Genomic DNA, 24158 nt, shown 5'->3' with positions numbered 1-24158 from the left:
ACTTTCTGTTGTTTTATATTAAGACATATCAGGTGTTCTTGAGTGGGTGGTGAAAAGTATGCTTTCTATTTGCAGAAGAAGGATGTGAAGACAAACAAGGTAACAAGAAAATACTCATTGGACATTTTCTTCGTCTGAGGGAAAGGCCACAATTAAAGAGAAGATAGTATATTTTGCATATGAAAGGTCTGACAAGCTTCAGTAAAAAAGGTCTATTTATGAAGCTCCACTGCTACTCAAGGTACAAAATATTGGATTAGACAGATCAATATTTTGATATGATACAAAGCAACTTCTGGTGATTTGGAAGTTATAATAATTATCTGCCTACTGTTGTATGAGTTGTCTTTAGCATCTCTCTCTCTTTCTTTGATCAATTTGGGAGAATCACTCTCTGACAAAATTTGAGAAGTCATTCATTTTATTTTTAGATTGATCTATGAACCCAACCCATGCATTTGACATATTGTGGTTTCCCTTCACAATAATCTCACATACTTGACTCTGCATTGATGGCTCCCATTTCATGGCTAGCTTGTTCCCGGACGTAGTTCATGCAGATTAATTTTATAGCTAATTGTACATAAGGACAGCAGGACATAAGAAGTATTCTTTGTTCAATTTTATTTGTTCACCCTGCCCTGTGACCTGAGAAATCCTCTGGAAGGCATAGGCATATTTCTTTCATTATCCCTATGCACAGCTTTCTACCATTTGCAAACAAGGAAAATTATGTCAGTGATGTCTGCTCTGTGAGTATTTAATATGCATTAAATACTGAAGAGGATTAAACTGAGTTTCCTTTTTTCTTTTTTAAATATGCCAGGAATAGAATAAAAAAAATCGTTTTGACTCAACATTAAACAGTGAAATGGTAAAAGCTCAAGAAAATCTGTCTTCTTTAAACCTTAGTGTCATAATGATGTCATATCAACAGAACTGAATAATTTAGATGGAAATAATTGCTACTAGCAGCTTCCATGACAGCATGGCATTGCCGCCAGGTCCTGTGGCTTTCAAAAGAACTTAAACAACAGGAGTGTCCAAGGGACACCTATGAAGGTAACACTCCCAGATTACCTTGCAGCTTATGGTGAAACTGTCAAGTTTCTTGCAAACCAGAAAATATTAATAAACATCTTGTCAAGCGCCAGAGAAATCACGAGATCCAGTAGTTCAAATGAGTATAAAGATTTATTGTAAGGTTAAATTCTTTACAAGAATCTGAACTATTAACAGTCAAAGCAATTTGGCGGTAGATAAGGAATTCAAGATGGCCTAGACTTAGATCTCTTGTGGTGTGAAGGAATTCAAGACTGATGATGCTTTTGACCTCTCCCTCGGGCCAAGCCTGGTCATCTCCTAGACAAGGGCTTTTCAACCAGTGGTACAGGTACCACCTGTGGTACATTGGCACCTGGCAGGTGGTACGCGACCATCCTAGAAAAGTGGTAGCGGGAGAGGGGAATGAGCTGAACTGGTGGCAGCACCGCACAAGCCTGAGCGAGAGATGGCTGGAGCTGCAGGGCTGTCAGAGCTCAGCGGAAGCGCCAGGATCAATGCCGCTTTCCAGCTGATCGGCGCTTCTTCGGGGCTGTCAGGGCTCAGCGGAAGCGCCAGGATCAGCGCCAGGCTCCAGCTGGAGCTTGGCGCTGATCCTGGCGCTTCTGCTGAGCCCAGAAGAAGCACCGATCAGCTAGAATGTTGCAGCATCTCCAGGGTCTTGTGATTTACATTCAGATGCTTGGCAGCTGATTCATATTTATGACGGTCACAGTGTCCCAGGGTCATGTGAAGTGACCAAACCTGCTGCAACCACCCAGCAGACGGGGGGAATAAAAACCAAACACTCCCCCATCCCACCCCCGCTGCCAATCCCCAACAGAAATGCTCACAACAATGAAAACCTCGAACAGGAGGAAGAGCGCCGCCGGGCGGGCAGGCTATGGCTTGGGGGGGGGCACTTTTTTCAGTGCCACTGTAACTTCGAACAGTCACTAAACGAACTGTTGTAAGTCAAGGACTACCTGTACTTGATCACTTTTTTCCTTTTTTGTTTTTGGTCATCAAGTTTTTGACACCTTGCTAGGCAATTGGTGGTACTCGGATGTTGCCATATCCTAAAAGTGGTACAATGGGTGAAAAGGTTGAAAAGCCCTGTCCTAGACATCATGTTTTTGTGCTGAACTTTTTCCTGTAAGAAAAGAAATTTGTTAGAGCAATTGGTAAAGGAATAATTTTCACTACTTTTACTATTATGTTATGCTGGGAACATTTACCCCTCTGTTAAAATGAAGACACCCTTAAATTGAACTGATCTCCTGGTAACTGAGAATTGCGTAGTTTTCTTGGTATGGAAGTAGCTTTCCACTGCCCTTTTTTCAGGATTTTTTAAAATTTCCCAATCTAATTTACACCAAATTCTCTGGTGTCTTCCCCTCGAACTACCAGCTTTATATAACTTATGAGTCCAGAAAGTCAGGGGTTGCTACTTGCTGAAACCTCTGTTTAGCTCACCTCAGTGTTGGGACATGCAATGGGAGAAAAGGAATATTATTTACCCTCGGGAACCCCAATAATGTAAGAAGCAAAAATATTTTCACCTCAGCCACATTCCAGAGCCAACAGATGACATTTTGGCCCTGGTGTAGAAGCAACAAAGAGGCTCCCGGTATCTTCTTGGATTCTATATGCAAGTTTCTGGGCTTGGAAGACCTATTGTCCCAGCCACTCTGCTAATTACTAGTGTGAATTATGTCGTTGCTTTGCTTAATGACCACCAGGATTTATGACCATAATGGGCAGGGTAGTCAAGGACTACCTGTAACCCACTTTGACACCTGCTATACCTGTTCCATTTGTTCTAGATGAATCAGATCTACTAGCTTGGAATGTGGAAATACGGTAATATATAATGCAAATATTTTCTCTTGTCCATCGGAAGAGTTCAAGAAGCCGCTTGCTCTATGACCTTGTAGAGAAAAGGCAACAGTAAAGAATGTTCTCTTATGACAGGGAAATAACCGAGCAACTAGTCACATCAGTTGGGGCAAGATGAAAAGACAGAAAATATTTTTTTTGCATTTTTATTTCCAGGGATTCCCCTATAGATACAAAGTGATGTCATGGCAGGTAGCAGCAACATTTCCCTTTCTGCTTCTGGCAGCTTCCAGAAGTTTGGCCCGAGTTCTCCATCTCCAGGGAGCAGCCAAAAAAATATGAACTTGCAGTTAAATACATTGAACTTGCAACTGAACGTTTCCAAGTTATATCATTGCCATCTGCGCAATAAGAAACATGCTCTCTGAAGTATCATTTGCACTGCATAAAAGCCGTAACCGTTTGAGCAGTTAATTTTGGAGCAGTTAAACCCTCCCCCTCCCCATGTAGAAAAAGAAATATCGTTTTGATTGCACAGGACACTTTTGGGTCGCTGGAAGCATTAAGAACCCAACACACTTGAAAACCTCACTGAAGAGAAGTAATTTGCTTTACATTTGAAAAGAAACGCATTCAAATTGCAGCCAGGGCGGCTAAACGGTCCAGGGCTCCTGCAACTACAGAAACAAAATGGCCCAAGCTCTCGTTACGTCGAGCCAGCCGCCCTCTTTTGCACCGCGCTTCGAGTTGCCGGTACTAGAACTCGCGCCCCGCCACGCTCCACAGCCTGAGCGCGACAGCCTCCTAGCCAGGCAGGCAAACGGTGAAGGGGGGGAAAAAAAAATAAAACCCACCACGTGACAGTCGGCCCATTGCGCAGGCGCGATACGACCGCCTGGTCAGGAGCCGGATCAGCTGGGAGGAGGCGTGCACTGGAGCTGTTGGAAGAGCTGCCCCCGCGGTCGGAGCTCGAGCGGGACCGAGAGAGGCGCAAAGGTGAAACGTCGGGACGCTTCCCAATCGGGCAAGGCAGAAGAAAAAAAGGCGCAGGCGGCGAGCCTATCGCGGGGCTGCCTTTTGAACATTCCTGCAGCCTTGCGCTGCGCTGCGCCGAGCCGGTGCGCCGGATGAGCGTTCCCCCAGAGTTGGTTCTGCGGGGCAGCCTCGTCTTAGGAGCGGGCTGGGCGACGCGCGAGTTTGGCCATGATCGCCCTCCTCTTGTGGGATCATCTGAGGGCGGGCAGCTCCGAACTGGACTGGTGCGAGGATAACTACACCATCGTGCCAACCATCGCCGAGTTCTACAACACGGTGCGTAACCGGAGCGGCCATCCGCCTCTCGGGGCATCAGTCCGCGGGCGAGCTTTAAAGCGAGAGCCCCCGAGGGCTTTGCAAAGGGAGAGGGGCGCTCGGCGCACGTTTGCAATCGCCCCGCGCTTCTTTGCCACTGCTCTCGGAGGGTTTGGAAAGAGTTGCGTGCCTGGGAGCCGCTGCTGGAATAGTCCAGTTGAGCTCCTTGCTTAATGGTATGGAAGAAGTAGGAACGGTGCATCAAGTGCCCCGGCTGCCCCGTAACGTGCCGGGCAAGGTTCTGGCTTAAAATGTGCCATTGTGGTTTGTAAACCAGGGTTTCTGGGCTCGACTCGGCTAGAGAGCCACGATTTAACTTGCGATAATGTTCACGTAACGTGTCCGTTGCCTTTCTTGAAACGCGATTGGCGATAGGATTCTGTGAGGTTTTGCTACGCGTAAATTTTGAGTAGACCGGCGTTTTACAACTTTAGTAACTTTTTTTTTTTTAAAAAAAGTGCGTGGATTTCAACTCCCGGGCTGCGGAATTCAGGGAGTTGAGATCCACGCTTCCTAAAGTTGCTAAGGTTGAGGAATACTGGAATAGACACAGAAAGGAATTCATTCGTTTTGTAGGTTGTCCATCTCAATCTGGATGGCTAACAATGAAAACAGTGAAAACAAAACCAACCAAAATTAAAAACAGAAATAGCAGCTAAAATGGGCTCATCATGATACCAGGGCCCAGGTTTAATGGCAAAACCAGTTCTTTAGTGCCTTGTGAAAAGGCAGCAGAGTACATACAGTTAGTTCGTTGGGTTTTACACTTTATTACAGTAGTAGTTATTTGGGCCTTAGGAGGCAACCACACTCACACAGCACAATCTGGTTACTGAATTAATCCCCCCCCCCTTTTGGGGGGGATCTGCAGGATATATTGAAGCATGACGCTTACTAAACTGATATTAATATATTACACTATGCTACCCAAAACGCTAACCAAGCTTAGCATGTTGTGAACATTTAACTGTAAATTGGACCTGCTTAAATTAATCTAGTACATTTATGAGTAAGGATGGCAGAAAACTTCTAAAGTTATGAATTTGTATTCTTATTCCAAAAATATTAAGTGTTTGCAGCTTTTCTGGATGGATTGTTTTCGTTTTTAGTTAAACACTTTCTTCGAAAGCAGTTTGCTTTTCATATTGGAGGCTAAAGCTTAAATGGATTGCACTTGATAGAGCAAAGCAATGGTCTCAAATTGTTGCAGTCATTTTACATTTTGCTTTAGGAAAAGGGGATTCTGGACAAATTCAGTTACATTTAAGAGGCTATAGTGGTTGACAAACTTCCATAGTTTTATATCAGTGTAGAAATTATGCTAAACAAAGGCGTAGCTTTGAAGATGATAAAGACTATAATTTCACCGTGCAAATAAGCTTGCTAAACTTAACTTGCGTACACTTGTCCTATCATCCAAGCTTAGTTATGTTACTTGTTTTTATTTGGACATATAAGAAGATAAACCACACGAAGTCAAACGTCAGTGTACTTGATTAACTGGAGGTGATTTTGTTGACTTATTCCCGCAATATTTGCTAAGTTAGCTGTAGGTCCTACAGTTGGAATTAAGTATTCTATGTTTTCATGAAACTGCTTTATGATATTACAGCTGAAAGAGGTGTCTGGGGCAAATACTGACAATAGTGGGATTTTGTTAACAACAGCAGCTACGATTGCTGTCACTAAGCAAAGCATTCATATAATGTCACGCTTTAGAACCACATTGTTTAGTGACAAAAATGCCAGTTCCAATTATAGTAACTCAAGGACTACCTGTAGTTAATTTTTCACCTCCATCATAACTTTGAATTATGACTAAATGGGGCAGCCATTAAGCAAGGACTACTTCTATACATTTCCCTGGGCTAGATCCTGACTTGAAGAGATCTAAATAACCTTTTACTTCTAGGATCCGCTGTAGCTGAAGTTCACTGTCTTCTCTGAAATCATCCCTCAAAGGGGAAATGGGAATTGTTTTCCAATATAGCTGGATTAAGACACTCCAGCAACATCTACTACCCTGAAGGAGCTGAATAGGGCGTTGGGCAACAGATGGCAGAGCTTATACTCACTCACTTGATCTCTACAAACTCAGAAGAATCCCCTGATTAATTACGGTCTCCCTTTTGTTATGATTGCTAAGGCTCCTACTTGATTAATGGTGCAAAATTCCTTCCAGAGAGAAGGATTGGTAGAAAAAAATATTGAGTAATTTCTTTCTGCTTATTTAAATATTTTCCTCTTTTCTCTCTAGATAAGCAACGTCTTATTTTTTGTCTTGCCCCCTATATGTATGTGCTTATTCCGACAATATGCAACCTGCTTCAACAATGGAATATATTTAATATGGACCTTGCTAGTGGTTGTAGGTAAGTTATTCTGCCTTTTTATGAAATGTGACGTGAAAATTAGGAGTTTATTATCATTATGTACTACCATGAAATCAAAAGATACCTCAATTGAATGGATATGTAACCATATAACTGTAGGTGGTCCTCAACTTATGACCACAATGGAATCCAAAGTTTTCATTGTTAAGCAAGACAGTTAAGTGAGTTTTGCCCCATTTTGTGACCTTTTTTGCCACAGTTGTTAAGTGAATCACTGCAATTAAGTTGGTAACACGATTGTTAAATGAATCTGGCTTCCCCATTGACTTTGCTTGTCAAAAGGTTACAAAAGATGATCCCATGACTTTGGACACTTTGATCACATGACCTTGGGGATGCTGCAGCAGTCATAAGTGTGAAAGAAGATAATGTCACTTTTTTTCAGTGTCATTGTAACTTTGAACAGTCATTGAATGGGTTGTTAATTGAGGACTACATATAACTTGGAAGCAGAATATGTACTCAAAATGAAGAGCAGTATTACGAACATCATGAGCCCTTTAATGTGAGCATCCTAGAACAAGTCCCCCCCCCTCAAAAATGTTAGAGAATTCCTGGAATCCTAGCACACAGACAAATCAGCCATCAACAGATACATAGAGATAAACAACATCTACATACCATTCAAAAGAGACAACTATAATTTTTATTAAACCTAAAAGTGAAAGATGAACAAGTGAAAGAAACAATGATAATATGGGCAAAAAATTTGGGGCACAATATAGAATTAGAGAAATGGCAAAATTTATGGGAAAGAAACTATACATTGACAATGGCAACTGCTTATAAAGAAAACTTATATAAAATGTTTTATAGATGGCATCTAACGGCTGTGAGGTTAGCACAATTGTTTAAAAACATTCTAGTAATATTTGGAAATGTAAGCAAAAACTAGGGATGTACTATCATATTTGTTGGATGTGTCCTAAAGCAAAAAAAAAAATTGGAGAAAAATACACATTTGGCTAGAAAAGATATTAAGAAACATGTAGATTTTAAATCGGAATTATTTGTATTAGGTATAATATCAGAAAAATATGATAAAACACATATTTGATGTTGCATGTATTAACAGCAGCAAGAATTGTATTTGCCCAGCACTGGAAAAATGAAGAAATACCATCTGAAGAAGAGATAATCAAGAAAATACTAGACTGTGCAGAAATGGACAGACTGACATTGAAAATTAAAGAAAAAGAATATTTGCAAATATGGGATGTATTTTATCAATGGCTGGAAAAACAGGATTAGGATTTTAATGTGTACTATTAAGCAAATTGGACCCAGACAACATGTTATTTACTAAGCACTTATGAATTGTAAATACAGAAAATCAATAAAAAATATTATTAAAAAAGAGGCATATAACCAAAAAAGAAAAAGACCACAACCTCACCATTACTCGGCACCCAGATGAGCAGAGATTAACACCAAGATTAGCATTAGAGCAATAATCAAGAAATAAACGATACCCCAATCAAGGAGCTACCAACTCAGTCCAACAAACAAACGAGAGCTTAATCAAGGAACCACCAAGAGCACTTCCATCAATACTGACAAGAAAGTCACTAGTGTATAAAAAGAGAGCAAACCCCACTGATAACGTTACCTAGTTTGGTAATAAAACACCTGCAAGAAAACAACCAAGCTCGGAGAGTACCAAGACCCCCATAGTTCAATCCTGGGCTACAGATATTCTCTTCTATTGGGAGTACTGTATTAAGTATTTTCACCACCTTGAGTTGACCAAATACAGTATATAAAAACAGGATAAAAATCTAAGAATAAAAGATAATTATATGGGGAAAATCATTAATTATTCCTCTAGAGCCGGGGTCCTCAACCTTGGCAACTTTAAGACTTGTGGACTTTAACTCCCAGAATTCCTTAGCCAGCTGGCTAAGGAATTCTGGGAGTGGAAGTCCACAAGTCTTAAAGTTGCCAAGGTTGAGGACCCCTGCTCTAGACCAGTGGCTCCCAACCTTTTCTATACCCTGCACCCTAGAACGCTTCTTATATATTATCGCACCCCTTACAAAAGTTTGAAATAACGGCAACGAATTATGCATATGCACTATAATTTTGAAAACCCAAGTGTCCGCACTCCCTGGAGTGTCGTCTCGCATCCCCGGTTGGGAATCCCTGCTCTCGACAAAAGGACTACACAGGATTTTTCCTGCTTCCATGCTTTTCAGAATCTCTGAATTAAATATTTCCATAAGACTAGCTGGCTAAGCAAAATCTTCGCAAATTGAAGATTTGGCGGACAGGTACATTAAAATTAATGTTGCTTTTGGAGGGCGAGTGATGTCTTTTTCTTCATAACTTTTTAATTGTATGTTTCATCTAACGTACAAAGTCTTCATTTTCAGACAGCCGTTGGAAAACAGTGATATGACCATGCCTTAGTGGTAGAATAATAATTGTTTATTGTATCTCTGCAGGGATTGGATCTGTCTACTTCCATGCTACGCTTAGCTTTCTGGGTCAGATGCTCGATGAACTTGCTATACTTTGGGTCCTGATGTGTGCTCTGGCTATGTGGTTCCCCAGAAGGTATCTACCCAAAATGTTTAGGAATGACAGGTAAATATCTCTGGAAAGCATTGTGTTCAGCTTTTGTGCCTTAATATCATGTCCGTTTTCTTGAAAGAAAGAACACAGAAAGGTGATTCTTGACAAAAACAAGTGCAGGAAATTAGAACTGATGTGTGGTAAGCTAGCCTTAGCTTTAGGTCTGTCTTTCTATAGGCAAACAGATTGGGATTCAGCTCAGTTACAGCTGCTCCAACTTGCCCTGCAGCTACCCTCCCAATGTTATAGTCTTCCTGTTGCTGCCTGTGATAGACAAATGACCAAGCAGAAGACAAAGCAGGTTCTTCTCCCAGTTTAGCCACAAAATTTAAGATTAGGGAAAGTGTATTTAAGTAGCTGCCTCATAACATAACTGATAACTGATGCAAAAAAAAAGGCAGAAGATAAATGTTAAAGTTCAAGATTGTTTTGCATGTTGGCTGGAAAATTAAAGGGCACGGTCTTGAGGGAATTTACCCAGTTCGGAAGAACTACACAAACTAGTTTTGTCTAGTGGGTTATTAAGGCACCACTCTAGAAACCGGGAGATGATGAGTTTCCTGCCTTAGGCCTGAAAACTGGCTGGGGGACCTTGGACGAGTCACACACACTCAGCCCAATTCACAGCCACGGAACTGTTGTAGAGGAGGGAAAACAGGAGGAGTAAGGAGCATTAGGTATGATCACTGCTTTGAGTTGTCTAGAAAAACAATAAATGTGGGATATAAATTAAGTAAATTGATGTCCCAATGGGTCATTGGTTCAGACATATTTCCTTCCTTAAACAGAGAAATAGAATGACCACAAGTGGGTAAAATAGTGAGTGTGGGAGCTACTCCCAACTTCCTATAGAGTTTTCTTGTGGGAAACTGATGGGCAGCCTTCCCTTCTCTTCCCTTCTTCTGCCCTCCCACAAGTGGTATGCTGGGCTGTGAGTCAGGAATTGTGCATGGGGATGTGCAAGAGGTGCTGCTCAGTTCAGGAAGAGGCTGTGGGTGTGTGCAAGAAATGCCACATAGGTCAGGTAGAATGCAGCCCCTTGTGTGGGGATCATGGGGACGTATAAGAGATGACACATTGGTCAGGCAGGGTACGCAAAAGCGTGGCGTAGGTCATGAAGGGTGTGAGTGTGGGTCACGGCTGTGTGAGAGGTGCCTTGTAGATTGGGGAGAGCACATGGGGAGGTTGCTGGTAGAGAAAGGTGCCTGGGGATGCTTGAGAGTATGTGAGATGCGCCATGCAAGTCAGAGATGTTGCATTGGTGCCAGTATAGATCAGGGTCAGTATGGGTCAGAAGGCTGCATGGGCCTTCCTCCTCCCTTTTTTCCTTCCCTATTCCTTCCAATTCCCTTCTCTTTCAGCAAGTTAAGTGGCTGTTGCTGGGTGGGGATTGCTGGACTGGCTGGGAAACTGTCATGAAAGGTTGAAAATGAAGTTTACCTGACCATAGCAGCAGTGCAGCAGCAGCCATTAGCTCTGAAGCAGCCACAACTTTCCCAGATTTCATTCCTCAAAAATCATGGATCTGGAATTTTGAACGCATATTGTAAGTTAGCTCATTTGAGGTACCTTGGTTTAAAGTCGGTGTCCTAGGATGCACCGTTTTGCCCATAAAGGTCATGACAATGAGAGTTTTAGGGGTATATAGGTATATTCCCATCGGGTGATTGTGGCTAAACCTGTTTGTTCTGGGTGAATTTGGTCTTACTAGAATCTAGTTTTTCTGCCTGGATTCTTCAGTGCTATATATCATAGCTGCCACCAATATAGCATTCAGTTCCTCTGAACTTAGGATGCTCTTCGTAACGTTATAGATAAGGCCAAGCAGGCTGAAATACTGACACAAGGAAAAAAATCTATGAAAAGGTTTAGGATTTTTCAAGTGGCATGTTTGTTGGCAGTTGCTGGGGTAATGAGAGAGAATTGGGTTAGAGATGGTTGGTCTAATCCCTCAGCAGCTCTTCCCAAAAAAGATTATAGGATTAACATGTAGCCCTGAGCCCCAGAGCAAAGACGAGAGGAGCACAGATATCATATTTGCAATTAATCCCTTTCTTTCGCTCTATCTCTCATACATATATGGCCGATTACTCACCAAGGCTTTATTTGCCATGTGACAAATTATGAAAAATAGCTTAGTTGTCCCCCACCTTTTACATGTATTAAACTACAGCTCCCATCGTCATCAGGCAATCTGGATTTGAGAAATTACCCTTTACTTTAGGGATTTATATCCAGCCCTTCAGAGACGGTTTCTAGGTTGGCGATTTACTGAACAAAAGTCAGTAATTTTATACAATACACACACGCACGCGCACGCACCCACGCATCTGAGAAAGTCTCCATCCTTTTGATGGTCTACAAGATTTCTGTGCTTCGGCATTGCTGTCACTCTGGGGTAGCATTGTGGTTGAGCCCTAACAGATGTGAGTGTTGTGGCTGACATTGATTGAGGATTATTGCAAGGATAGGAGCAGCTTGAGATACCTGGCACTGAGCATACCCCGGCGGCCTCCAAGGTAGGCAGAAGGTCTGGCTGAGCCAAGCGCAGCCTGCACCAGTCCCATTCAGCAAATAAAAGGGCCAAGAGTGCAAGGTTTTTACAGAGAATTTTACTACGGTGTTCAGCCTTGCTAAAAACCTCTGGTTATGATATGGGTGCATTGTATTTTTGCACTTCTCCTTCACCCCCGCTGCTAGATTTGACCTTGGTGCCAAAATTTGGTTGAAAGTGCTTTCATAATTCAGATCTATTTAAAACCATTCCCTCTTTCATAGCTAATGGCAGTCAGACCAACCTCAGGGTTTTTGCGTTACAGGTAGCCCTCAACTTACAACAGTTCATTTAGTGACCATTCGAAGTTTCAGTGACACTGAAAAAAGGGACTTATGACCATTTTTCACACTTAACGACTGTTGCAGCATCTCCATATGGTCACGCGATCAGAATTCAAACGCTTGGCAAATGGTTCATATTTATGACGGTTGCAGTGTCCTGGGATCACCTTTTGAGACCTTCTGACAAGCAAAGTCAGTGGGCAAGCCAGATTCACTTAACAACCAACATAACAGCTGTCTCATTTAGCAACAGAAACTTTGGGGTCAATTGTGGTCATAAGTTGAGAACTGCCTGTATTTTCTGAGGCTTGTTTTTGTTATTGTAATACTGGCTTTTTTCTCCCCAGGATGGCAACAAGTCAGTTTTTCTTACTTCCCAAATGTCTATATTCTCACAGCTTTTATTACCTTTTTTTCATCATGGTGGGGGCAATAACCCAGTGTTTGTTTTAATTCTCTGCATATATGCCTCTGAGTCGTGTTGACTCTCATTTCCTGCTTCCCAGGGCGGAGGGAGTGACTGGTCCAAGGTCACTCAACTAGCTTGGTGCCTATGGCAAGACTAAAATTCAAAAACTCCCGGTTTCTAGCCTGGTGCCTTAACCACTACACCAAACTAACTCCCTGTAATTCCCAGAAAAATCTATAAAATATTCCTTTAAACCCTCCCTCACTTCAGTTTCATCCAGAATGATCATGTCACTTTTATTTTTAATTCTAATCACTCTTCTGCAGTCTTTGTGTTTCTCCCTCTTCTTCCACATCCAAAACAATTTTTTTTAATTTCCAAAATTGTTCTGCATTTTCTCTTTGAATATTATCTATAGTCCTTGTTCTGTAACTACAGTTTTTGCAAATGATTTTTTTTGTATACAGAATAGGAATAGAATAGAATAGAATAGAATAGAATAGAATAGAATAGAATAGAATAGAATAGAATAGAATAGAATAGAACTGGAAGGTACCTTGGAGGTCTTCTAGTCCAGCCCCCGCTCAAGCAGGAGAATCTATAACATCTCAGACAAGTGACTGTCCAGTCTCTTCTTAAAAATCTCCAGTGATGGAGTGCCCACAATTTCTGAAGGCAAGCTGTTCCACTGGTTAATTGTCCTCACTATTAGGAAGTTTCTCCTTAATTCCAGGTTGCTTCTCTCTTTGATCAGTTTCCAACCATTGTTTCTTGTCCTGCCCTCTGGTGAATAACGGGGGCCCCTCTTCTTTGGGGCAGCCCCCCCAAATACTGGAATACTGCTATTATGTCACCCCTATTTCTTTTCTTTAGGCGAGCCAAACCCAAGTCCTGCAGCCGTTCTTCATATGTTTTAGTCTCCAGGCCTTTGATCATCTTAGTTGCTCTTCTCTGTACTTTTTCCAAAGTCTCAACATCTTTTTTGTATTATGGTGACCAAAATTGGTTGCAGTATTCCAGCTGTGGTCTCACTAGGGTTTTATAAAACGGTACTAATACACATTATACAATATTCTCCTTGCACCTTCCATTTTTTCCAGCAAACATGCCTTTATAATGCCTTTTTTCTCATTCACCAGACAACTATTTTCACTGTTTCTTCTTTTTTAAAAAACATTTGCTACCATCTCACAAATGGGCTGATGAAATAGGCGATAGGGTACGAGCTCTGCTTACAGCCTTATGTGTAGTAAGAATTGGATGCCAGTTCATAAACTCTTCTACCAGTTCTGCTGTAATTCTCAGAGGACCAATTACCTTTTGCCACTTACAACATTTAGCATTTGGGAGTATGAACAGCATAGCATAGGGGCTCATTTAAAGGGAGAGCTGTTGATATATTCTGATGAATTCCTAAATCAAGCTCATTGTTTGGTCTCATCCTGTAGCTCGACCCATACAGGTAATCCTCAACTAGCAACCTGGTATCAGTGGTTCATGTAGTCATATCCTCAGAATTTTCTTTATGTGGTCACCCATAAAGTCAGCGCCAAAATTGTACTTGGCACAGAAAGCAGTTGTGCAGTGATGAGTATGATGACGAATAGAATCACCTTGGAAATGACCAAATAGCTCACTTTGCCTTTTGCTTTCTTGAACGCAATTCAGAGTGCTTACGATAGATAGATAGATAGATAGATAGATAGATAGATAGATAGATAGATAGATAGATAGATAGATAGATAGATAGATAGATAGATAGATAGATAACCTTTATTGTCACTTTTTTTTAGTGTGGGCACAATGGCACACATTAAAAACAAAATTTAGTTGCTTGCTCTCAAAGTGTACACATGCACAGCACATATTTAAACATACTATATACAACATGTGTATAGACTTACACCCTTACATATAAGTAACATAAATATTAATCAGTGGACAAAGAGTGGACAAAGTCTTGCACAACTTAGACCACAGTTAGGCATAGGACAACATGATGTAGGAAAAGAGCAGGCAGAGCAAGTTAAGCAACTCGTCAGCCTAGAGTCGTTATGTTCTCACAAACGGTCTAAGTCCAACCCTTCCTGACTTCTGTTGTGAATAAATCCTCATCAGATAAGGGTCAACGGAATTCAGGAAGGGTTGGGCTCAACTCGTTCTGCCTGTTCTTTTCCTACATCAAGTTGTTTTATGCCTAACTTTGGTCTAAGTTGTATAAGGCTTTCTACACACTGTACTTGACTAGATTCTTGTGCCTAGGATGGAGCAATAAATCTTCTGAACTGGAACTTAATTATGACCCTTATCCTTCTTGACATTTATTCCTTTATTGTTTGCTTTGCATTCTTGGGTCCACAACAAGGCACTGTTTCCAGATCTTGCTACAGATACATTTTGTTGTCCGTAATTACTTTGTTGGTTTTTTTTTCCATAATGCAAGTGGAACAAACTGTTGCTGGAATTAAATTAGATCCTCTCCGTGTTACTGGAGAGGGGTTTTAAATTATTCCTATTCACCTAGGATCTAGAGTGAAATGCCTTTTACAGAAGTGGTGATTGTTTCATTTTATTACAGGTAATCCTTGACTTATGACTGATTGCTTAACGACCATTCAAAGTTACAATGGACTTACAACCTCTTCTCAAAAAGTTACAAGTGCTGCACTTCCTGGTCATGCAATTGCATTTTGGGCACATGACAACCGACACATTTATTACTGGTTGCAATATCCCAGTGTTACGTGATCACGTTTTGTGACTTTTTTTTTTTTTTGCCATTTTCTGTCAAAAAATATCCATTGGATAAGCTGGATTTGATTCACACGACTCACTTAATGGCTGTTGTAAAAAAAAACGGTTGTAAAATCAAAGTCTGATCACATGGCGACTGCAACAACTTGCGACCAAATTTCCTGGCTATAAGTCGAGGACTACAGTACTTGTACATTTTTGCAAACAATTGGAAATGGGCAGTATATCCATTTTCTAAGTAAGTCAAGTATGTGGTCCTCCATTCCGCATAGTCCTTTAAAACAAATGCATTTGGATTTGCAAACCTTGTGGCTGTTTTTCTTCCCTCAAACACCTGAAGCATTAATTCTACCGTGCAAATAGTTTTTGACACCTGTTTTTATGTTTTTATTTCATCCCCGAGTGATACTATTTAAAATATATATATAATTTTGCAGAGGCCGGTTCAAAGCAGCAGTGGGCATTCTTTCTGGAGTCACTACCTGTCTCGCCTTTGTTAAGCCCGCCATTAATAACATCTCCTTGATGACATTGGGTCTTCCCTGCAGCGCCCTGCTTATTGCAGAACTGAAAAGGTATGTACCAGACTGGCTGAGACAAAGCAGATAAATTACGCTTAGATGTATGAGTAATTCATTTATTTAGAACCCGCCTTTATTATTTTTACAAATAACTCCAGGCAGTGAAAATATCCAACATACCTTCCTTCTCCTATGTTCCACACAACCACAGTTCTTGTGAGGTGAGTTGGTCTGAGCAGGAGGATCTGGCCCAAGATCACCCAGCTGGCTTTCATGGCTAAGGGGGGACTAGAACTCACAGTCTCCCCTTTTCTAGCCTGGTACCTTAACCACTGACTAGACCAGGGATAGGCAACCTTGGCTCTTTTATGACTCATGGACTTCAACTCCCAGAATTCCTGAGCCAGCTGGCTCAGGAATTCTGGAAGTTAAAGTCCACGAGTCATAAAAGAGCCAAGGTTGCCTCCCCCTGGACTAGACCAAATGGGCTCTCCAGTGCTGGTGAAGTTTGTTCCAGCACAACCTCATCCTGTTTCTAGTTGAAAGTTGTCATTTGGCTTTTTCGGTGGTAGTGTGGTCCTAGGAGAAGTACTCTTACTCTCCCCCCCTTATAAACTTGCTCGATACATAACTTAAAATAAAGTTAGTATCTCCAAGTGTAGCACGTGGTCTGAACCCCATTTTGAGGCTTTAGAAGCTCTGATGTTAAATACAAAGAATACTCCCCTAAATACAGAACCTGGACTAGATGCCGTAGTACAGGGTAGCCATCAATGAAAATTCAAATCATCCATGGTAAATGCTCAAAGAAATCTCATAATAAGTTATGGACCAGGGTAGTGGTGCCACATATATATGTAATTGATATAAACCATGTATATACAATACCAAATTTAAACCAAAATTGAACTCATGGAAGAAATCTGATAGATGTTAGATTTTCTTCTCAGTAAGCAAAAATCATCTCCCCCCAAGCGTTATTGCACTAGGTCAGGGGTAGGCAACCTTGGCTCTTTTATGACTCGTGGAGTTCAACTCCCAGAATTCTTGAGCTAGCATGGCTGGCTCAGGAATTCTGGGAGTTGAAGTCCACGAGTCATAAAAGAGCCAAGGTTGCCTACCCCTGCACTAGGTGATGCTATATTGTTGCAGAAGGAAGCAGAATTCTTCAAATTCGCCTTTTTAGGTAGAAGAATAAGTCCAGTAAGTTCAAATTCTGTGACATCTCCTATACTTGAGATTTGGCTGCTTGCATGCTTCTGGTCAGCTATGGTCCCAAAAGGTAGTGGCTACATTGCAGTGTGGTTTTTGGGCTGAGCTTCGATCAGTCTATCTCGATTTTTTGGACCATAACCTGTGGACATTCCTATCTCTGATATTTCATTTGTTAAAATCAGTAATTCAACAGACTTACTAAAAACTGTATTTTGATCAATAATCCAAGTTGATTTAAGCTTCCAAATGTTTTATTCCTTTACACTATTGCTGATATAACTCCCAGTTATCACTTTTGCTTCTAGGTGTGACAATGTCCGAGTGTATAAGCTGGGACTATTTTCTGGACTGTGGTGGATGTTGGCACTATTTTGTTGGATTAGTGACAAAGTATTTTGTGAGATTTGGTCATCTTTTAATTTTCCTTATTTACACTGCGTATGGTGAGTCCTAGTTTTATTCTCCTTTTTTAAGTATTTCCCTTTGCTGGTATATATACCTGTTTTCATTGTAATAGCAGCACGATTTCTTGGTGTGTTTCATATTAAAATCAGATCTCGCTTAAGGTGGTTTTGGTGATTAGTTTGTTCCTTAAATCAGTCAAGTTAGACAGCACTAAAGAAGTAAATTCTGGTAGAAAAATATATTTCTGTTCCCTCATTTGTGTTCTGGCAATAGCATAATAGGGTGTGTTAAGATTCCCAAGAATAAGGAAATTGCTGGGCCTCCTTTCATAACTAGAGGCTGATATTTTTGGGTGGAGGTGCTACAGGTTACAGTAGGTGGAATAATGACACAAGATAGCAGAGGGATTACACTAGGCCAGGGTTAGGCAACCTTGACTCTTTTATGACTCGTGGACTTCAACTCCCAGAATTCCTGAGCCAGCCATGCTGAGGGGAAAGGGAGAGGTTTCCAAGCTGAGCCATGCAGGCTCAGGAATTCTGGGAGTTGAAGTCCACAAGTCATAAAAGAGCCAAGGTTGCCTACCCCTGCACTAGGGGCAAAGATTTTTCTGAGATTTTGCAGGGATGCTGTAGCTAGGGGTGGAATATTGAGGGAACAGTGCTGGAAGTCTGTTTCGAAGTTTAAACCGGGGGGGGGGGGTGTGTCCAACCTTGACAACTTTAAGATCTGTGAACTTCAACTCCCAGAATTCCCCATCAGCTATGCTGACTGAGGAACGGTGGGAGTTGAAGTCCACAAGTCTCAGCAAGTTGTCAAGATTGGATCCCCTGGTTTAAACCATTATTTCCTAGCTATAATCAACGTCTCCTATTTTTGACAGATTATCAAATTTCAGAGTCTGAGGGTCTTTGGAATCGCTAAAAAAATAGTCCAGGGGCTCCAGGTGGCCCACAAACCAAGGACTACCTCCATTTCTGCTTCAAATCCTGATTGGAACCTTATTTCCCTTAAACCAGAGAGCCAGTACTCCTAGAAGCAGCTGGTTCATATTGTGAGATCTCAAATCAGCATCTCTGAGAAAGGAAGCTAATCTGCCTTCTTTCCAGAGAGGAAAAAGTTGCCAATGCACATATAAAAGTGTTAACAACTCCCCCTGGGCCCTCTCAGTGTCCTCGAGTGGAGCCCTGGGATCCAAGCTTGCCTTCACAACACACACAATCTGTTTTACACCCTGTTTCCAGGGTACAACAGAAGGCAGAGCAGCTACTGAATGTTTTCTGTGTTGCTATGTGAGTAGTATAAAAATAAAACTCGTACAAAAGCTCTCCACTTCGTGAGGAAGCTTCGTAGTTGCTCTTCCCTGCAAATTGCATACTTTGCTGCTTCCACTGACCCCAAGCGATGCTCCTCCTTGTGAAAGAGTGCAGAGAACAGCAACAATTAGGGGTCTGGAGGCTAAAACATACAAAGAACGGTTATAGGAATTAGGTATGTCTAGTCTAATGAAAAGAAGGACTAGAGTGGACACTGTTGGCACTGTTCCAATATTTGAGGGGCTCCTACAAAGTTGAAGGGGGTCAAACTATTTTCCAAAGCACCAAAAGGCAAGACAAGAAACGATGGATGGAAGCTAATCAAGGAAAGAAGCAACCTAGAACTAAGGTGAAATTTCCTAACGGGTGAGAGCAATCAACCAATGGAATAGCTTGCCTTCAAAAGTTGTGGGTGCTCCATCACTCAAGGTTTTCAAAAAAAGACTGGACAACCATTTGTCTGAAACGGTAGAGGGTCTGACTAGAAGACCTCCAGATGCCTTCCAGCTCTATTATTCTATGTTCTAAGACCTGAAATCAAAACAACCCTTAAGTCCTTTTGCTTCTGTCTTTTCCAGGCACATCCTCATCTGTATTGCAGCTTACTTGGGCTGCGTCTGCTTTGCCTATTTTGATGCTGTCTCCGAGATCCCCGAACAAGGTCCCGTCATCAAGTTCTGGCCCAGTGAGAAGTGGGCATTCATCGGGGTCCCCTATGTCACTCTCCTCTGTGCTCACAAGAAGTCTCCCCTCAAGATTACTTGAAAGGCAGTGGAAGCGTCCCATCCTCTTTACCTGCTCCTTCTCCAAAGGGCCTGAATCTCTAGTGGGAAGATTGCCCAATGAAGTCCTTGCTCTCTTCGCTCGGCAGCAGAGGACACTTGATGAGGTTGTCCGAGCAGAATCTCAAAAAGTTTGTTCCAAGTGGCCTAAGTAGGCCTGAATCCGCACAACAAGGAAACATGGAAAGCAGAAAGCGCACCTCCCCCCAAAAGTAAAGTTATTTCTCTTCTACTTTGACTGCCTGCCACTTTTGGTGGGCAAGGAACTGGGTGACATCTTACCCTGCCATATTAAGCAAGGAGGAGTGGAAAAGCCGGTGTCCGTCTCTGCGAGTGTGTGGATGGCTATGTTCTGGTTAGGAAATAATCATCAGATTTGTGTATTAAGGATTTAATAGAATTGCTTTGCAAATACTTCTCCTCTGCTGCCTGTTTATATTTACACGTTAATTGAACAAATGAAATCCCTTTAAAACTCTGGGTCAGTTTAAGAGGAGAACAATCCTTGAGAAGCTGGCTCCCTTCTTAATCCATCAAAATATAAACACATGACAATGTTTTTGGTTTTTTTTATCCACATATAATAGTTCACTCTTTGGGGACTTGTTTACTGATAGTTCAGGAAATAAGATGTAGGAGAAAAGTCAGTGAAGTAATAAAAATTGTAGTTGAAATGACTGGTTGTGAGGCTTTACTCACTCTCCAGGCAGTTAAGTAATATTTCAGCCGAGTTCTTGGAAGGAGAGCAATTCAGCAATCATCTACCAGATTTCTGCAAAAAAAAAAAAAAAAAGCAGTTTATCTCTCAATCTCTATTTTAATTCCACATTCTTTGCAAGCAAACGAATGAATTTGGAAAGGTTTTAGTTTAATTATCCGTCTGGGTTTTTTTTTTTGCCTCTTGTTGCTATGACACACTTTTAGGAGATAGTTATGTAGAGAGCAATCAAGCCTCATTATTCATTTCCATTTTTAAGCAGATGTAACTAAATTTCAAGGACAGTGAAGAATCAGTACTTTGGTTTCTGCAGGTGTGAAAGCTTCTTAAATTGTGCATACATTGGAGTGTTTCCCAGATTCTGAAATATTTTAACATTTGTTAAAATACATGTCAGGGAGTCAGTAAAATCAAAATGGTGCTCATGACCATATGGTTAAAAGTTCAGCCCTTTTTTTTTGTGACGCAGGAGAAAAAAACGGGCTCCCGATGAATACTCACTATTTTGATTTTTTTTTTTTTGATTGATCCTGTAGATGACTCTGCAGTGAGTCCTATGAATTTTGGAGCTTTTAACATCGCTTTTTAAAGAACCTTTTCTGTTGTACATTTAAATGATTTAAATTTAAGACATGGGCTAATATAAGATGAGATGCCAAATAGGCCACAGCTTAGTGGTTTTGGGGGGAAAGGAAAATACAGGCTACAATTAAGTTGGTTTGTTTTCTAGCATATGCAAAAACAAAATAGGCATTTCTACCCCTGGATACAAAATTGTAAAAAAAGTTGTAAAGTTATAGTTGTAAAAAAAAAAACCCCACTTCCTGCAACTAAAGTTACTCAGTTGCTGATGGACCAAGCTGGGTAAATATTTGTACTTGATTGTGGAATTGAATTTTAGATGTTTTGTTCCTTTCTATTGCATTTGGTGGTGACTGCTCAGTTCCTTGATGCATTGCCAGAAATGTGGCATGGAGCATTAAATAAATGGGGCCAACTTTCCCAGTTGGGAGCCACTGGCCATGTGGAACTTTTCCAAAGGAATGATCAAGTTGAGACAGCTTTACCATTGTGGGGAAACTCTGGACCGGCCTAGTTCCATGCCTCAAGTGAGTGCCGCAAGGCTCTATCATTATGGCCTGGTCCCCAACTGGAGGATAGGATAATTCAGTGCTCCCCCTTTGAGCTACAGTGTTTGGTCCTGCAGTTGAAGAATAGAAGACACATCTGTATTTTTCAAAGCTGGGACAGTCTACCTTAAGTGATTTATCAGTAGACGTTTCCCCGATGGCTTGAGGCAGATTTCATTGGCCAACCGATGGCAAAGTGAGTGTAGATGAAGTCACCAACACACCAATGATATAGCTGTACTTTGCCAGTTTCCTCCACATCTCTTGCCAGCTGATTACCAGCACAGATCTTAATCCCATACAATTTTGAGCTTGTCTGAGTTGGGACAAGCTCTGAGTTCTGAGTGATTTGAGACAGCTATTTGGGGTCTTCAGCTTATTGTAGGAATGGGTAGGCAGGCGTGTTAGTTGTATATTGGTATTCCTAAATGATTGCCAAGGGTTCATACCCCTTTTGATGCTGGGTGTTGCGGGTTCATTGGGAAGTCTTTGAAAAATGCAGCCAAGAATGGGATGAAGATCGGTGGAAGAGCAGAAGGTTAAAACATGATTTTTTCCCCTTTTTTAAAACAAAACAAACCAGCAGCAAAATATGTAGTGTTCTCTATATTGTAAAATGCCTGCTGAAAGGCCGCAGATAGCTTTATTTTTATTTTCTTTTATTTAAAAAGTTACCTATTTTCCCTTAATTTTTGCAGTGCTCAGTTATTATTGTCAAGCTTTTGAATCCTGAAATACTTGTTTACAGTGTTACAAGAAAATAAAAATAGAAACAGTAATGCTTATTTTGAAATTACTTTAGCAATTTAGGACACAGGCTTTTGAGTTTGGGAAATAGATGGTCTCATAGAATTATTTAAGTATTTTCTTAGATGCTCCTGATGTTTTCTGTCTTGTATCAGCAACATCAAAAAAATAAATAAATTATAGCTTCTTGTAATCAATTCCACTACCTACATTTCACATGAAGTTGGCATGTGTTTGAAGAACTGCACAAGGCTGTACAAATGAGGAGAAAATATGAAGGTGAACATTTACAAAATGTAAAAGTTCTTCATTGTATGTGACTCATTTTGTGGTGGTGGGGGAAAGTATAGAAAGGATTTCCTAGTAAACAACTAGTTATGGGGCACTGTTTAATTAAAGAACTCTAGTCTCCGCTTGTTCAGTTATGCCAAACAAAAAAGTATTTTTCATCTCATTCTCAGGGGGGAAAATGTGAATTTTCTGGGCTTTAGTTGCAACTGTGCAGTTATTTCTTTAATTTAAATACTTTTGTGTATAGCATATTTTGTGGAGGCATATATTACGATGCTGAGAAACCTTTTTATGTGGTTTCTTGTGTTGTTGTTTTTAAAGGTTAGATTCAATCATTCTCAGGTATATTAATAAGTCTGAAAGCATTTGGGCTGTGTTTCTTTATACATAATGGTGACAAACTTTCTCTGGGATGTAACCACTTGATTAGGACCTCAAGATTGGTATCTTGACTATTTTTTTGATAACCTTTTATGCAAAGATCCACTCTGCTTTCTGTTCTGATGAACAAGTGGTTTCATTCATTGCTGTACCGTAATAAAGTACTTTCTTAAAAGTGAGTTTGAAATATTAAGCAATGATCTAAAGAAGCGGTCTCCAAACTTTTTTTTAATCTGTACCCATATCAATAAAACATTTTTGATCATGCCCTCCCAATATATGTTTATTGATTTCTAAATGTTATCCATGTACTTTGGACCAATATGTACATTATAAAACATAGACTCTGGTATATTTTGTGTACTCTTAGAATAGATTAATTTTCCATTTTTGGATTAAAAAATAAATGCAAATAGATATTTTAATATTTTCTTCCTGAACCTCAGTACATGATTTTGCACACCTCTGGGATGTAGGCATACCACTTTGGAAGCCGCAGAGGTAGAGAACTGGAGATATATGCAATTCCTATTTTCATCTTCCATGGCGGTTGCCTTATATAAGGCAAATAAATGGTAGTTGCTGCTCTCATATGGAAATATGGTATTTTGGCAGTGTTCACACCCATATTTAGAGAAAACAGGCAGGGCTACTAAATGGATAAGAAAACATTTTGCACTAAAATTGGATATGTCTTGGAACAGCGATTGTAATAAATTACAAATATATTTAGAGCGAGTAATAACTTTATCATTGTGATTTCTTTTTTTTACAGGATGTGGAACTCTGAAAGATTTCTTAAAATACAAGGGAGACGGATTAGCGCATGTAGAACAAAAGGAAGGAAATTGTGCCACTTAAAGGCTCTTTAAAGAGAAAGTATTTTTATGCAACTTTGAAGGCTAGAAATCTCTTCAGTTTTGGTTTGATTTGAAGATTTCCTTTTTAAAAGCAACTGGGATAAAATCCAACTCCGGTCAAATAGGCTTTTTGTTCAGGTAGTAGAATTTTGTTCATCTATGGAGAGTCTCAGTCATCCAGGTCATGATTGTCCCCAAAGTACTTTTCCAAAAGGCAACTGGACTTTTGTTTTTTCTTGAAGATGTTTCGTTTCTCATCCAAGAAACATCTTCAATTCTGGTAGTAGAATTTTGTTCCTCTTGCTCAACACAGCCTGGTTTTGAGAATGTTTGAAATCTACAGGGGGAAAGGCAGGCAGATCTCTGTTATAATCACACTTAATTTCAAGCCTGCAGTTGGATTGCATTCCCATTTTTATTCTGTTTGTAGTATAAAAATGGGGATGAAATCCAACTGCAGGCTCAAAATTAGGTGTGATTTAGTAAAAGTATAACTTTTTCACAGAATCCCCATGATTCTCATTCTCTCTCACTCTCTCTCTCTCTCTCTCTCTCTCTCTCTCTCTCTCTCTCTCTCTCTCTCTCTCTCTCTCT

At 40.7% G+C, this 24158-nt stretch overlaps 1 protein-coding gene across 1 annotated transcript; it reads left to right on the top strand.

The window, feature by feature from the left end:
- The first annotated feature begins 3937 nt into the window (after positions 1-3937).
- ACER2 (alkaline ceramidase 2) lies at positions 3938-20197 on the top strand. The gene is made up of 6 exons (XM_015825098.1): positions 3938-4191; positions 6488-6602; positions 9068-9209; positions 15636-15773; positions 17240-17377; positions 19234-20197. Exons 1-6 carry the CDS (start codon positions 4084-4086, stop codon positions 19418-19420), a joined length of 828 nt encoding a protein of 275 aa, XP_015680584.1. The 5' UTR covers positions 3938-4083; the 3' UTR covers positions 19421-20197.
- The last annotated feature ends 3961 nt before the right edge of the window (positions 20198-24158 follow it).

The sequence above is a fragment of the Protobothrops mucrosquamatus genome, unplaced genomic scaffold, assembly GCF_001527695.2.
Source record: "Protobothrops mucrosquamatus isolate PMUCROS unplaced genomic scaffold, P.Mucros_1.0 scaffold2481, whole genome shotgun sequence".
Taxonomy (NCBI): Eukaryota; Metazoa; Chordata; class Lepidosauria; order Squamata; family Viperidae; genus Protobothrops; species Protobothrops mucrosquamatus.
This window is presented reverse-complemented; position numbering and strand designations above follow the sequence as displayed.

What these genes read in the sequence shown, in the direction of transcription:
- ACER2 (XM_015825098.1), top strand. Translation starts at nt 4,084, where the DNA reads ATGATCGCCCTCCTCTTGTGGGATCATCTGAGGGCGGGCAGCTCCGAA. An exon ending in AAAATGTTTAGGAATGACAG is followed by an intron (nt 9,210 to 15,635) that starts GTAAATATCTCT and finishes ATAATTTTGCAG; the next exon opens with AGGCCGGTTCAAAGCAGCAG. An exon ending in CCTTATTTACACTGCGTATG is followed by an intron (nt 17,378 to 19,233) that starts GTGAGTCCTAGT and finishes TGTCTTTTCCAG; the next exon opens with GCACATCCTCATCTGTATTG.